The sequence below is a fragment of the Dama dama genome, chromosome 20 (assembly GCF_033118175.1).
Source record: "Dama dama isolate Ldn47 chromosome 20, ASM3311817v1, whole genome shotgun sequence".
Lineage (NCBI taxonomy): Eukaryota > Metazoa > Chordata > Mammalia > Artiodactyla > Cervidae > Dama > Dama dama.
In genome coordinates this window covers 27,727,557-27,744,797 of record NC_083700.1, presented here as the reverse complement: position 1 = coordinate 27,744,797, position 17,241 = coordinate 27,727,557, and the positions used below count along the sequence as shown (strand labels likewise).

Below are 17,241 nucleotides of genomic sequence, written 5' to 3'. Positions count from 1 at the left end.
GAACACTTGTGTTCCCTGATGTTTTACTTATTGGTAATGATGCCTTAAAACCTTCTTTAGCTTATTTTTTTTATAACTTGTTTAGAGGAGATTCAGTTGACTGACAGTCGATTACTTAGAGATCTTCATGGTATTTGAAACCTATAATATAGAAATGGTATCTTTGGGAAATCACACTCTAGGGCCAATACCCCAAAATAGACTAGGTCAGTACTGGCCTATAATAGAACTTTCTGAAGTGATGGAATTGTTCTCTATTTGGTCTACCATAGTAGCCACTAGCCATCTGTGAGCACTTGAAATGTGACTAGTACGACTGAGGAACTAAATTTTAAATTTTATTTAGTCTTCATTGATTAAATTTTATATTTAGATTACTACATGTGGCTAGTACCCACTGTACTGAAGAGTGCAGGTCTAGGGAAACTGAAATCTAGTTTGTGAGCTTGATTCAAGACACGAGTATGAAATGACATGGATCCAGGATGCCTTCACCTTACGGAAAGCTTACTCTTCAACAATCCCCATGGGAGCGACAGATTGTAAATTTCCTTTTGGTGAAGGAAACTGTTAGGGCTTCAAGAACCCTTAGTCTGAAATGTACAGACTGGTCAGCATCCTCTGGGACTTAAGGAGGAGTTTCTTGTCACCAGGAAAGAATAGGCTGGGACAGGGTCACCAGGTCTCCAGGGCATATGGGTTGCCTTCTGGATTGGCCCGAGATCTCAGGAGACTGAGGAAGGCAATACAGGTAATACCATGTCAGCTTTACCCTTTCCACATCACCTGACTCAATAAAAACTCCTTCTTACCTCGGTCTTGCTTCTGGGCTGTAAGTCATGCGAATTATGATACAGCAGCCAAGAGGAAGAGTTTTGGGTTTTTTTGCAAAGTCTGGCTTGGAGACCAGAAGTGTAACGTACGTTGAGGCAGACCACAGACAGGAGGCTGTGGAATGGTCCCAAGTATTATTGGCTGTGTTCCCATTCCTGTAATGCTCTCTATGGCCCAAGGATTCCTACCACCTCAGGATAATACAGAATCTCAGGGAACCCAACACACTCAGCAACCCCAGGCAACAAGTACAACAAAAAAGGTTTTGTGAAACAACTAAAATGTCAAACTTGGTTTTCATCTTCAAATTAGTCACTTTCTGGCCTTTGAAAAACCAATTCCCATTTGAAAACTTTTTTTTTTAAGGAAAAAAAGTATACGTACATTTTAAAAACAGCAAGCCACATATTACTGCTGGGAGTATGGCAAAAAGCACATACCTATGCCTTGAATTATCTGGGAAAAAGAAAGAAATACAATTAGCTGAACTGACCAAAACAGATACAGCTGATCCTCCTTATATGCAGATTTCATATTTGCGATTTACCTATTCGCTAAAATTTATTTGTATTCCTCAAACCAATACCTGCAGTACTTTCATAGTCATATGCTAACACAGGCAACAAAATGTTGAAAACTGTTGTTCCCAACTGAGGTTCAAGGCGAAACTCTGCCCTCGCGTTTTGGCCCTTGTACTGTAGACACGATCCTATTTACACAATCCCAGGTGTGATCTCTTTAGTGCCATGTGTTCTACATTTTGTGCTTTTTTGTTGCTTATTTCACTGTCTAAACTGGCCCTCAAAAACAGTGCTGAAATGCCACAGGGACCACAACTGATGCTTAAATGAAGCTTATTTAACACGTGTATTCTCTCTATAAGACACACAGCATTTCCCAAGCACAAGCAGGCCGTGTGCATCACAGAGAGAATACACATATTAGATAAGCTTCGTTTAGGCATCAGTTACGGTCCTGCTGGCTGTGAATTTCACCATTCATGAATTAATCACATATATTAAATAATGTGTCTTTAAACAGAAACACACGTAAAACAAGGTTCTATATTTATTCCTTTTCAAACATGTGACCAGAGACTTGCAGGAACCTAACCCTATATCTCCCCTGGGAGTAATGATTCAATATTCACTAATTCTGTGTTCACAATGACTTAATAAAACATAACTATGTGAAGTGGCTTCCCTGATAGATCAGTTGGTCAAGAATCCGCCTGCAATGTGGGAGACCCTGGTTCAATTCCTGGGTCGGGAAGATCCCCTGGAGAAGGGAGGCCTGGTGTGCTGCAGTTCATGGGGTCGCAAAGAGTTGGACGTGACTGAGTGACTGAACTCAACTGATTTCCTTCAAGTACATTGGCTCTTTGAGCACCTGAAGCTTTTCAAGATTTCAACTTGCTTGTTCATTCTGTAGACAGTCAACTTCTGTCTCCTTGCCGGTTGTGTGCACCGCACTCATGTCAAAGCCAAAAGCACATTGGTTTTGTTTCTTCTTCTCACTGTAAAGCACACAAACTGCATTTCCACGCTGTACACCCTGGGTATTACGCAAAACCCAATAAGTGGAGGTAATGAAGGAATGTTTGCTCCCAGTATAAAAACTGTCATTAACTCTGCAAACGTTTTTTTTAATATTCTTGGCAATTGTGTTACTTGTATAAAAGCTTCGAAAGACACCTCTGTGGGCTTGGTCTTTTCTGTTTTTAGAGACCCAATCAGTTACAAATTGGAAGCCATTTCCTACTTTTTCTGGAAGCATTTGTTTTTTTTTTTTACTGGAGAAGTCACACTGCTTTGTCTGAAAATGATATCATAACCTTAATGGCTTTATGTCATTATTTGAAAAGTTTTTTAAAACTTCAATATGTGGGAAACTTAGGGAGAATGGCTCAGGAGCCAAATAAAATTCAAATTTGTTCATATTCATTTGTTGGAAGATATTGTTAAAAGGATGTGATTGTGAGTTGACTGGAGAACTGGACCCAGGCCATCAGAGGTCCAGCACAACCACTCCTGTGCTTGAAATGTACGTGCTCCGAGCCAGTCCCACCATGCGAACTGTTCTTAAGGATACAGCCTAGAGAGAGAACTTCAAGAGTTGTGAGATATGGAGAACAGTGTGGAGATTTCTTAAAAAACTGGAATTAGAACTGCCATATGACCCAGCAATCCCCCTGCTGGGCATACACACTGAGGAAACCAGATCTGAAAGAGACACGTGCACCCCGATGTTCATCGCAGCACTGTTTATAATAGCCAGGACATGGAAGCAACCTAGATGCCCATCAGCAGACAAATGGATAAGGAAGCTGTGGTACATACACACCATGGAATATTACTCAGCCATTAAAAAGAATTCATTTGAATCAGTTCTAATTAGATGGATGAAACTGGAGCCCATTATACAGAGTGAAGTAAGCCAGAAAGATAAAGAACATTACAGCATACTAACACATATATATGGAATTTAGAAAGATGGTAACGATAATCCTATATGCAAAACAGAAAAAGAGACACAGATGTACAGAACAGACTTTTGGACTCTGTGGGAGAAGGCAAGGGTGGGATGTTTCGAGAGAACAGCATTGAAACATGTATATTATCTAGGGTGAAACAGATCACCAGCCCAGGTTGGATGCATGAGACAAGTGCTCAGGTCTGGTGCACTGGGAAGACCCAGAGGGATCAGGTGGGAGAGGGGATTGGGATGGGGAATACATGTAACTCCATGGCTGATTCATGTCAATGTATGGCAAAAACCACTACAATATTATAAAGTAAGAGTTGTGAGACCATCAGGATGGTCTATGTGACTGAATCATGATCTTTATATGAATTCTAAGATTTGGCAGGCAGACACAGAGGTCTATTCCTCTTGAGGTCACCCAAGACAAGCCTCCTAAGTAAGCTTCCATGCTTATTAAACCTGCCACCACTAATCTGGAGTGGCTGCCTCCTTCTTCAGTCTCTCCTTGCCCTTCATATCCAGTGGGCCAATTTACAAACCAACATCATTATATTTATTTTTTGCCTCTTTCTGTTTCATTTGTTTAGAAAAAAAATTATTCACAGAATCACCCTGCCCCAGCCTGAGGAGATTCACATTCTCTGTCTGCCCTAGAATCCCGTTCCTACTTTACAATTGTGGCATTGTCCTGAAATACAGTATTTACTATACATTTCATCTCTCAGGCTTTAATGAACCACTTTCAAATTACTGACCCTTCTGTTTGTAAACTGGAGGTACAGTATAAAAAAACAGATAAGGAGAACTGTAAATTACAAATATACATGATACTTAGGCAACATAAAAAGACCACAGCTGAGACAGATTGTCACGCTACTAACCAAGTGTTAGTCTAGACAAGCATATTGAATGCACTTTCTTGTGGCACATGTGCAATCTTGAAGAAAATAATGGTTATGAAGAATATTAGGAAGCAGTGAATAAGTGTGAATAATTAAGAGCATGGGCTCTGAAGCCAGATGGCCTGATTTCAAAATCAGGTTCTACCACATACTGGCTGGTGGCTTTGGACAAGCACCTTAAACTCCAAATGACACCTTGGTTTCCCCCCATAAAATAAGGATAATTATTAGATTGTGTGCGAACAGAATTATCATATGTATTAGAATGGTGCTTGACACAAAGTACTAAAAAATACTAGATTTATACCTAAAAAAAAGTGGGACTTCCCTGGTAGTTCAATGGCTAGGACTCTGTGCTCCCAATGCAGGGGGTCTGGGTTCAACCCCTGTTCAGGGAACTATATTCCACATGCTGCAAGTAAGAGTTCGCATACTGCAATTAAAGATTCCATATGCCTCAACTAAAGATTCCACATTCTGCAACTAAGATTCTATAGCCAAACAAACCAAAACAGTTTTTTAAGTATCTGTGAAAATTATAACTCATTTTATGTTTCAAATTTGTGAAGTAAATGTTAGCCACTAATCTGTGGTGTGAAATTCATGAATCACCAGTGATCTGTGAACCCCATTTGTATATAGGACCTCTACCGTAACCCATGCAGTCACTTACTCACCCACTGGTACACAGGTTGACAAAGTGATGGAAGTTGATGTGCTGAATAATGGATTGCTAATGATACAGTCAACACTCTGTGAAAGATCACTTTGCTGTGAGACATACGCTTCAGCTGAAATTGAGCCACGGTGACACTGTATTGCTGAAGGACATTCCCACGAAAACTGTATGAGGTTATCATCGATATCGTCGCCACGTCCCATGATCTCACAGGTGAGAGTAATGTTTCCATCATCAGTCAAAAAGCAAGATGCTGATGGTGATGGAAGAGGTGCTGGAAAAAAAAGAGATGTTCAGTACAGAAAAGAGTAATATTTAACTCCTCATCCACAAATTCACAAAGAGCTCCCAACTTCCTCATGAGCTTGAAAAGATAAGCAGACCACTCCTTGAGCACCAAGGGGAGAAAATTCTCTTTTCTTCTGGATCAGATCTACCTGCTCAAGTTCAGTGCAGATAGAGGCCCCGAATCCCTTATCCTCAATTCTGAAATCCAAAGATGTCTGAAAGCCAAACGATTGTTCACAAATATTTGTTATGTTTTACTAAAAATACTTACCTGCTTGAGTATAACGTGCTCCCCATTAACTAAGTGAAGTACTTCTTCATACACACAGAGGAGATCATTTACATCACTTTTCTATGAAAAAGGCTGAATTCTAAGACATCTGACTCAAATGAGTTTGCTAAAAGTTCTGAGGAGCGGTACTGTGGGCTGGTCCCACTCAGAGGTAGAGCAGGGTGTGGCATGTGCCTGCCAGTCTAGAGGCATCACCTCCAGGTTTCTTCTACAAACACCCGCGACTGGCTAAGGCAGGTGGGCCTTTGAGGATAAGTAAGACACGAGTCATGATGCACCATCATTTCTCTCTAAAGCCTCAAAGCTAATCAGCTGACCCTATCAATCACTGGCTTATTTATTAATTCATATACCTTCTTGCATCTCTCCTTTCCACCTAAAACCAATCATAAGAGATTTGAGAAAAAAAGGTAAAAATATATCAAATATACAGAAATTGGTCATGGACACATTTGGATAATAAAATTTCAATACCTTATAAGTTGCATGTGGATAATAAAATTTCAATACCTTGTAAATACTAAAAAGCAAATTAAAGTTCATCAAGATGATGCGATACTATACTGTCACTTAAAATATCTTCTAAGACAAAGGAACCCAAGCTCTAACTAATAATCTAAAAAATAAATATGTACAACTCATCTTGCCCTCGTCTTCTCCTCCTGAGTTATTTCTGGCTCAGTTAAGTAAAACACCCAGCCTGTCTTGTTAGACCCGAGTTATACATGACTTCCCTTTCTGCTTGGGGCTTCTTCAAGTTTTAGGTTTAATCTAGCTCATATCATTAATTACATGCTGTCTTAAGATTTGTTCTTTCATTAAAAGAACTCGTACACACACACACCACACATGAGTGTGTATTCACCGCAGAGTACCTGCTATCAGTAAGCAGGGTGACGCCTTGTGAGTTGTGGCAGAAACAGGCATCAGTAAAGTGTGCATTCAAGGGAAAAGGGATAAGGAAGGTGAGTGGACACTGGAAAGGCCCAGAAGCAATGCTTCACGATTTGGCCAAGAACAGGTCCTAAGCAGAGACGACAGCTGAACCCAGTGCTCAAGGAGCAACCTAGAGCCTCTTCTAATAATCACTTCAGAATCCCATGGTCTACTGGAAAACCACAGACCATCCTAATCATGATCATTCAAAATTACATTTGCAGTCAGCCTTAAAAGAAAGGAAATTCAGACACATGCTACCACAGGGATGAATCTTGAAGGCATTATGCTAAGTGAAATATACCAGTCATGAAAGAATAAATCTTGTACAATTCCACTTATAGGAGGTTTTTAGAGTAGCCAAATACTTAAAGAGACAGAAAATGGAATGATTGTTACCAGGGAACAGGGAGACAGGAGGGAAAGGGGAATTACTGTTCAATGGGTACAGAGTTTCACTTTGGAAGATGAAAAGTTCACCATGTTCTGTTACAGATTCTAGTTTATTGATCTAGTTCAGCCAATGTTGGGTCTTTCCAGGTGGCACCAGTGGTAAAGAACCCTCCTGCCAATGCAGGAGACATGAGATGTAGGTTCAGTCCCTGCGTTGGGAAGATCCTCTGGTGGAGAAAATGACAACCCATTCCAGTATTCTTGCCTGGAGAATCCCAAGGACAGAGAAGCCTGGTGGGCTATAGTCCATGGGGTCACAAAGAGTTGGACATGACTGAGTGACTGACTACACTCAGCCAATGTCTCGCTGCCCACAGGACTTAACCGCAGCTATAATCTAACAAACATTAGTTACATCTATCCCTTAAGCAACCAGCAAGAAATGTGACTACTTCATCCCTAGGACAACTCAGTTAATTGATATAGTTAATGAATTAAGAGCTCACTATTCTGTAAGAAATGAGAATTTCTTACACATATCTGATGACATTTCTATTGTAATGTATTACATTTTCATACGTACCCCTTAATAAAAAGTCATATACCAATCCATACTTGTTAAGGACAGAGCAGTTAATCCTATATATATGAACATTACCAGCCCCCATGCAATAAAGGTTGTAAGAGGATGGGGAAGAACTATGAAATGTTGATGGTGGCAATTTTAAGGGGACTTTGAAGGAAGGAGGAAAGCCAGATGTTCACCTCTAGAAAAGCACAAAGATGCCCTGAACTGAGGAGGTACCAGGAAATCCCCCTGTCTAAAATATCTTTTCTGAAAGGGTCTGGTGTCTCCGGAAGGCTACTGAGTCTTATTATTTCAGTCTTAACAAACCGTCATGGAAGTATGACTTCCTCATTTCTAAAAAAAAAAAAAAAAAAGTGTAACTAATCATTTTGACATTCAGATATATATTTTTATATCCAAAATCTAAATTTTATTAACTCTAACTTGGAAATACCTTCTGGTTCTTTCCTTTCCAAACATCTGCTACCAACACCTCTGTCTACCAGGATGATCATGATAGCTTCCAACCTAGGGTCTCCTCTTCCTAATCCATCATAAGTTGCTACCATCTGATTAACCTTCCAAAAATACATTTCATTAAGGCACTTCTCTGCTCCAGTATGAGATACAATGGCTCTTGACTGCCATAGGCTAAAACCCAGATTCCCAAACCAGAACTTGAAGTCAACACATTTAATATGGCCAATATTACTCACGGCTTCCTGATTGAAACTTACATGCCCTGCACCTTGCACCTCCCCAGGCCTTTGCTGAGCTTCCTAAGAACAGTCCACTTGGCTTAATTATCAGAATCGAGCACCATTGTTGAGTTAGCAGGCAATTTTTAAATTTTAATTATTAAATTATATTTTTAAACATTTCATGAAGCTTTAAAAAGAGAAATTGTTTTGAACTCAGTTTTATAAACTCGATAAAGGGGCTCTTAAGATGCATTCAATTCTAATTTAAATTCTGAGCCAATCTTTTTGTTTGCCCTCTAAACTGCCAGATCCCCAATTTGCAGGTTTTAAAGATCCTGTTTCTTCAATGGCATCAACTGGTTCTTCTAATGGGATGCCTGCGCACCTTAACAAGCTTCACTTATCTAAAAGAAGTTCATAATCTCCTGGACAAACCAGTCACCCTGTCTGAGGGCACCCATTTCTATCAATTGTACATCCCACCATCCATATCAATTGCTTCCATACCTGTTGAGTGCCTATTACCTATTCAAGTCCTTTGCTAGGCTCTGAAGTTACAGTGGTGACCAAGAGAGAAATTCTCTCTTCCTCCCAATGTCTCCAACACTCAGTAGTTGAACTGGTGAGTGACGGCTGTTCATCCAGTTAGTCATCATATCCTATTCCACTGAGGCCACCACAAACAGGAGGTGGAAACTCAGACTTAAACTGCTATATTGCACTCTCTCTTCTTCACCCCCTGGAAACCATCATACACACTTTGTCACCAGCTGGATCTTTCTAAGACAGCCTTTAACCTAGAGGAAGTAGGGCTAGAACTATACTCACACCTCGGATAAAATGAGTGAAATTGTGATGCATCAGAGGGGAGAGATGGGAATGGGTTGAGCTGTGCTATGCTGCAGCACAGAAAAGGCAGCTATGAGACAAAAGCATTACTAGGACATCTGAGAACAGCAAGGGAAGATGAATGTTAGCTGAACCTACTGTGATACTCATTTCACAATACATGTAAATCAAACCACCACGCTATATGCCTTAAACTTGTACAGTGATGAATGTCAACTATTTCTCAATGAAACTGGAGGAAAAAACAAACATGTAGGTGTAGCCATCAGCCTCTGGAAGCCTGTAACAAGGCAAGTGCTTTAGAGGTGAGGGAAAGAGCGTAACCAGGAAGCATTAGTGAGAAGCACAGAGGAACCTGAATCCTATCCCCAGTTCCAGTTTAAAGTGATAAGAGGAGGGAAAATAAAATCCCACCACCTGTGTGGGGTGCAGGAGGAAGCAGGAACTCCAATTCACAGGTGTTCAAAGGGTTCTGAGTTCATGTCGCCACTACACCCTTTTTCAGAACATTCCCAGCAAGACAAGTGACGCTGTGGCCAGCAGCTGTGGCCAACTTGGGCTGTTCTCTCGACCTCAGTCACATCCTCTCTTCACTGAGAGGATGACAGGGAGCTAAAAGTGGCTCCTGGGTACCAGAAAGAGAGAAAAACCCTGACAACAGGCGGTATAACTCATTGTTTTATTTCCCCATAACCACGAGTTAATATTAGTCTCTTAAAATACTTGGAAATTTGCTATTTGAACAAACAAATTTATGGATACTCACCAATCACACTGAGGTAGAACACGGAGATATCTTTAACACTTGGGGATTCAATTTCATATCCACCTTCATCTGATTTTGTTAACTTGGTGATGGTCAGGTTACCTGACACAGTGTCTAAATAAGCTCTATCTTTAAAAGACTGAAAAGCTTCGGGTTCAGAGTGTTCAACCCATTCTATAACTTTATCCTTCCCCTTTTTCCATGTAATTTCTGTAAACGGTTGAAACTTTGAAGTGTAAAAGGTTACATTCCCACCCTTAGCTCCATAAATATCTTGGAACCGACAGCTGATGAAATCTAGAGAGAAAAAAAAAGAAATTGATTAGGAAAAATAATATGACTTGATCAAAAATAGGAAACTATCTTCCAAGATGCCTTTTTGAGGGGAAAATGATTAAGTTTAGTGGTAAAAATTATTTATTAACTACTTTTTATACTAAGCTGATAAACTGCTGATAAAAACTATAGGAAGTAGAACATGCTTAACCCTGTAGAGTTTATTCTTTAATAGGAAACGGGGTAGGGGGCCCTTTGGTCCAGTGGGTGAGAATCCACCCAGCAATGCAAGGGGACACAGGTTCGATCTCTGGTCCGAGAAGATTCCTACATGGTGCAGGGCAGCTAAGCCCATGCGAGGCAACTATTAAGCCCATTTGCCTAGAGCCAGTGCTCCACAGCAAGACAAGTCACCACAATGAGCCTGCACACTGCAACGAAGAGTAGCTCCTGCACACCACACTAGAGAAAGCTGGCGCCCAGCCATGAAAACCCAGCATAAGCAAAAGTAAAATAAATAAATAAATTTGAAAAAAAAAAAAAAAAATAGGGAACTGGGGTCTGCCTAAATCCAAGAAATGGATTCAACACTTATGGAGCACCATAGGTGGCTCAGCTGGTAAATAATCCACCTGCAATGCAGAAGACCTGGGTTCAATTCCTGGGTTGGAAAGATCCTCGGAGAAGGGAAAGGCTACCCACTCCAGTATTCTGGCCTGGAGAATTCCATGGAACGTGTAATCCACAGGGTCACAAAGAGTCAGACACGACTGAGCAACTTTCACTTGCACATCAACTACATACCAGGCACTGTGGGCCACGCTGGGAAAAGGGTGGCAAACAAGACAGTTATCACTCCAGGCTCTCAAGGGAGAAGGAGACACTGAGTGGGCAAGGAGAACCACCCAGTCAGGGGCCTTTCCTAGGAGATCGTGCTGACCTGACACAAGATCAAAAAGCACTGGCAGATAAGAGGAGTCAGCGAGATAAGAGGAGGGGCAGGAGAGATGATCCAGCAGATAGGAGTCAGGGCATGAGTCAGGAAAGTGCTCGGCACGTTGGAGGAAATAAAAGCAGTTCCAAATGGCTGGAAGAGAGCAAGGCGGTGGGGAATGGGTGGGGAATGAGGCTGGAGAGGCAGCCAGGGGCCAGATCACAGAATCTGGGAGTGAGGGGCTGGGCAGAGTCAGGCAAGATAAGCTAAGGATTTGGAATTTATTGTAACTGCAAGGGAAAGTCATGGAAAGGTTTTAAACAGAAGACTGGCATGATATAATTTAAATTTCAGCAGGCTGACTTTGTCTGCAGGGTGGACACTGGTTGCTGAGCAAGTGTGGAGACAGAAAAGCCAGAAAATAAGTCAGTGTGGGTAGCAATGAAAGAACGGTGGATCGGGAGACCAGACTAGGCTGCTGGCAGTGGGAATGAACAAGCGAACAGACTTGACATTTGAGAGAGAAATGAACAGGATTTAGTGATTGGATGAGAGGAGTTAATTGTGACTGTCAGGCCTCTTTCTTGGCTGACCACTAAATGAAATCAGAATGACTAAGAAGAAAGTTGGGGGATGTGATGAAGTTTAAGGTCTCAAGGATTGAGTGCAATGGCACGTCGCAGCCAACTGTTAGCATCCCTGCCGGACTGCATTCGGTGAAGTGTGATTGATAGCTTGAAATCCACCACAGTGGGAGTATTTACAGCAAAGAAACTGACTCATGCTTCAAATCAGAGCCTTCTGCCTCCTCCACATCAATCCAGTTGGCAAACATTGACTATCACTACTAGATTGGGATATTCTTGATGCCCCAAAATGGGCTTAAAAACATCTTGCTCCAGACTTGACTTTCTTAACAGAGAAAAGCAGCTGTTAAGGGAAAGACATTCAAGACAAATTAAAACTTGACTGATTGAAATATTTGGAGGAGCAATCAGAATAACTGAAAGAGTACAAGAAAAATTAAAAAATATTAAATAGACCAATCGTGGGCAACTGTGCCCAACAATTTCAAATAAGAAGCAAATACACCCCCTTGTTTATGTGCAAGGATTTTTAGGACCCAGCAATACCCCAGCATCCTTCCTTGGCTTTCTTGGTCAAGCACTATTTCTCCCACCCAACCAGAGCCTGTGAAAAGGCATGAACAGGAGTAAGATTCGAGGTGTGAAAGTCTATCCACACACAACAGTGGAGGCTGGAAATGCCTTGTAAGTGAATAAATGGATGCGAGTAAGCAGGGTGGTGGAGGAAGAGAAGAGGTCTGGGTTCAATCGCATCTTCCCGGCCACATAATGCTGCCTCTGTCTTTTCGGGGGCGGGGGTGGGGAAGGGGGGGTGGTGAGGCAGGAGGGTGTTTCCTGGGCTTGAGCACAGGAAAAAGAAAAGTCAGAAATGGAGCTAATGGTGGAAAATGGGGGGACCAGTTGAGAAAAAAAATCACAGTCATTTTGAGCCGAAAGAAATCCCAAGGATTAAACCACCCCCATTTCACAGGTGCAATGACAGGGAACTAAGAAAAATGAAAGAAAATGTTATTGAGTGCTTACCCTCTGCCATTACATGTTCACGTACTCTTGTGTCCCTTTTTAATCCTCTCTACATTCCTGTCCAGGCATGTTGCTAGTTCTGTTTCACAGATGAGGAAACGGACCAGAACAGACCTGACCTGACCTGGCCCCTCACTCACTCACAAGGGTCAGGCACTGTGATCTGATCCCTGTCTGCCTCTGCAGCCTCATTCCCCACCCGCTCCCCTCTTGCTCTCTTCCTTCCGGCCATTCAGAACTGCTTTTATTTCCTCCCAAATGCCAAGCACCTTCCTGACTCAGGGCCTGCCTTCTTGGAGGCACTGCTTCCTCTACCAGCTTCATCATCGCTCCTCTCCCGTCCTTACCCAGCCATCAACCGACTGGTGGATGCTAAGCATAAGCAACTGATAAGACATCCACATGGAGGTGTCCTGGGTCCACAGGTCTGGGGCTCACAGGGGAAGGTACAGATTTGGGAAGCATCACATTTGCAGAGGCTAGTCTACCCTTTCCTTCCTATATAGTTGCACCTTCCTTTTCTGTTGCACCTCCAAGACTGATCCTAAAGGAAGTCACGAATACAATCATTTCCAATGAAAAAGAACAAGAGAAAGGAGAATGAGTTTTCTTCCTCAAGGTCACACACTGTGAACGAAGGAATGAATGAGCAAACACCAGCTAAGGAAAGGAATCAGCAGTGAGTTGGTTACTTTGCTGATAACAGTGGGTGGTTAGAAAAGGGACCACTGGGACGCTTACCTTACTATGCCAGAGGGCAGAATGAAAAGGGCCCCAACTTTCAAGCCAGACGGACCCAGGATAAATACTTAAACGTTCCTGCCGCACTAAGTTTACTCAGCCTAAAATGAAAATCATAATGGCTCCCAGAAAAGACTGCTCTGAGGTCTGAATAAGACTGAGAGAAAAAATAATCATAATAAAATAAATAAGACTGAGAGTCTACACAATGGCTGAAACGAAGTTGGCTTTCAACAGGGTTTTCTTTCTTGTTCTTTCAATGATTCACTGTGAGACTGTGTGAGAACTGGGCATAGACTGCCTTTTCGCTGTTGCAAAGTAGAGAGAGATAGAGGGAGGGGAAAAATGTTATCAGTGATTGCTTAAACAGATACTCGATACTAGACAGAATTTTTTTTTTTACCTATTGGAGATTTATTTGTTTTCAAGAATATTGAATGATCTATTCTTTGTAAGATATGAAGGTACCTAGTACCAATATGTCGGAGAAGGCACTGGCACCCCACTCCAGTGCTCTCGCCTGAAAAATCCTATGGACAGAGGAGCCTGGTAGGCTGCAGTCCATGGGGTCTCGAAGAGTCAGACACAACTGAGCGACTTCACTTTCACTTTTCATTTTTATGCACTGGAGAAGGAAATGGCAACCCACTCCAATGTTCTTGCCTGGAGCATCCCAGGGACGGGGGAGCCTGGTGGGCTGCCGTCTATGGGGTCGCACAGAGTTGGACACGACTGAAGCGACTTAGCAGCAGCAGCAGTACCAATATGTAGAGTGGTAATTTCCAATTGCACAGACTCTTGTAGTCTTACAAAGTATCATCATTACACCCAGTTTTGGTAGTTCTCATAGGGCTAGAAGTCCAACATGGAACTCAAATGTTTTCAGACAAAGTGACCTGATTTTTTATTTAGAAAATATGGTCATCATTAACTATTGGGTTAATGAAATGGGCCCCTCCACCCCCCTCAACACCCAGCCACAAAATACTCAGCTCATTTTTATTTGAGTCCTGAGATTCAGGTTGACTGTTATTTTTAGTTTATTTAATCAAACACTTCTATAGCACTTACAATCTGCTGGGCAGTTGGAAGAGCTCTACAAATATGTATTCAGAGAATCCTCTTAAAAACAATATTAAGCAGGTGTTGTTTTTAAAAGCCTTTGACTGCAGGGATCACAACAAACTGTGGGAAATTCTTAAAGAGATGAGAATACCAGACCACTTTACCTGCCTCCTGAGAAACCTGAATGTAGGTCAAGAAGCAACAGCTAGAATAGGACATGGAACGATGGACTAGTTTCAAATTGGGAAAGGAGTATGTCAGGGCTGTATATTGTCACCCTGCTTATAACCTCTATGCAGAGTACATCATGTGAAATGCCAGGCTGGATGAAGCAAAGCTGGATCTTGTTTTAACCCTGTTTTGCAGACAGGCATGAAAAGATTAACTGACTAATTAGGTAGTGACACTGGATTTGAACTCAGTCTGACTCTTCACCACTGCTTCTTCTTGGCTTGTATGTGGGTGCTCAGTTACTGAGTCATGTCCAACTCTTTGTGACCCCATGAACTGTAGGTTGCCAGGCTCCTCTGTCCATGGGATTTCCCAGGCAAGAATGCTGGAGTGGGTTACCATTTCCTTTTCCAGGGTATCTTCCCAACCCAGGGTTTAAACCTGCATCTCTTGAGTCTCCTGCTTTGGCAGGCAGATTCTTTATCCCTGAGCCATCTAGGAAACCCCTTCAGATTTGGCTTGCTATATGGTATACGGTTATTAAAAACAGTGACATGATATAGGGTATCTCAGGATGCAATTTCTAGAATGTATTGGAACAGCAGTTGCTGGGAATGAGAAAGTCAAACCATTCTAGTTGGGAGTCAAGGACATCTCTAAAGCCTACAGGTAAGGCACAAACTCGGGGTCCCCAAATCACTGAACGTCAGGGCTGGACAGAATCTCAGAGAACCATGCCCTGTTCCACACCCATCCTCATGTACACGAGGAAATTGAGAAGGTTTGCTTGAGCAAGATATCAATGAATCCAGATCTTCAAAATGTTACATGGGAACCCAAATTCAAACCCAAGTTTCATAATGCTGTTGCTTTTTAAAAAAATAAATAATTTTAGATATTCAGTGGGAAATAAGACAGGGCTTCATAATTAAATACCAAGGGAAACTAAGTTGAAAGAAAAGTCTAAGAGTGTGCACTTCTCACATCTGATGGCAAGGAATATGTGACATGTGAAAAAGTAAGGAGGGAAAGAAGACAAGAGCTGCTGCTGCTAAGTCACCCCAGTCGTGTCTGACTCTGTGCGACCCCATAGATGGCAGCCCACCAGGCTCCCCCGTCCCTGGGATTCTCCAGGCAAGAACACTGGAGTCGGTTGCCATTTCCTTCTCCAGTGCATGAAAGTGAAAAGTGAAAGTGAAGTCGTTCAGTCGTGTCTGACTCTTCGCGACCCCATGGACTGCAGCCTACCAGGCTCCTCCATCCATAGGATTTTTCAGGCAAGAGTACTGAAGTGGGGTGCCACTGCCTTCTCCAGGACAAGAGAGAGAGAGAGAGTCAAATGCAGGAAGGAAGAAAAGCTAGAGGGGGTGTGTACAGAGAAAACAAGGAGCAAACAAAGAAGTCATAGGACACAAAATCATAGGAGCCCCTGAGAAGCCTTTGAGAAGTGGCAAATAACACCCTGAAATAGAGGCCAGCAGTTCAGCAGAGAAGCCATGGATAAGCCAGGTGTGATACAAAAAGGAGAGGTGGAGGCTACAGTCCCAGCACGTCTGGCTCATCTAGAGAAGGGCTCCTCAGCTCCTCCCCATGTGGCACGTGGAAACTACCAGATCTCCTCAGGTTCCAAGAAATGGTGATGTTCAAATTTTATGTGAACATAAAAATCAAATTTTATGGAATGTCAAATTTTATGGAATTAGTTGGCAACTAATTCCAATCTCAGTGGAGGGCTAGCCCTTAGTCAGGTCAGCCCCAAAGACAGGGTCATTCTCTATCTCTGCTGCATCCCTATTGCCCGGCACATGAAGGACATTCAATAAATAAATATTTTTTGAGTGAATTAACTAAACTGATTTAAATATAACTTTAATGTAATACAAAACGTAGGGCTTCCTGACAGAATCACAAAATTTAATAGTCACCCCAAATCCTGAGCTTTTTGCAAGACCCCATATCATTGTGGATATCAAGACCCTGATGCTGGGAAGGATTGAAGGTGGGGGGAGAGGGGGACAACATAGGATGAGATGGTTGGATCACATCACTGACTCAATGGACAAGAGTTTGAGCAAGCTCCGGGAGTTGGTGATGGACAGGGAAGCCTGGCATGTTGCAGTCCATGAGGTCACAAAGAGTCGGACACAACTGAGCAACTAAACTGATATCATTGTGGAAACTGGCTGAAGAACCAAGACTCGGCAAGGAGAGGTGGAGATGGTTAACTGAAGCTGCAGAATAAATGGCCTGGGACCCCTCATATGCAGTCAGAAGAGATCTCTTTCCTCCTCATTGTCTGCCTCCAGCACCAAAGCAAGACCGGAGGGTCTGTCAGCTCCCCACTCCCCATCCCCTTCAAGTTTAGCTAGGTTTCACCTACCATGTGTTGTGGGCTTCAGGGCATTGCACCAGATAAGCATACCCACTCCAGACACCAGCCCTTAATCAATGTTAACACCTTGTCTGAGGTTTGAGGACGTGCAGTTTTTTCACTTCCATTATTTAAACACAAGGCTAACGAGCCTTCTGGATTTTGAAGAAAGGTTTTTTCTGGAGTTTTTTCTTAGAAACGAACAATATGATTTTAAAATACTTCCTTTTCTTTCTAAATTTTTTTTCAAGTTCCACATGGCTGCAGATTTTAGCAGTTAAAACAAAAATTCATTTGATGAGTAGAAAAAAAAATCCCCTTAAAGTTTCAGTACCCAAACATATAAATCTTGGTATTTCCCCCTGTGTGTATGACATCATA

The 17,241-nt window shown here is 42.2% G+C and overlaps 1 protein-coding gene across 1 annotated transcript in view; it reads right to left on the bottom strand.

Annotated features, from left to right (window-relative positions):
* The window catches only part of CD58 (CD58 molecule), a 47,014-nt gene that overhangs the window by 9,285 nt on the left and 20,488 nt on the right, over positions 1-17,241 (bottom strand). The window contains exons 2-4 of the mRNA XM_061168436.1: positions 9,693-9,989; positions 4,898-5,173; positions 1,219-1,290 (exon numbers count right to left, since the gene is read on the bottom strand). Coding sequence (XP_061024419.1) covers positions 1,219-1,290; positions 4,898-5,173; positions 9,693-9,989 — 645 coding nt within the window. The remainder of the gene's footprint in view (positions 1-1,218; positions 1,291-4,897; positions 5,174-9,692; positions 9,990-17,241) is intronic.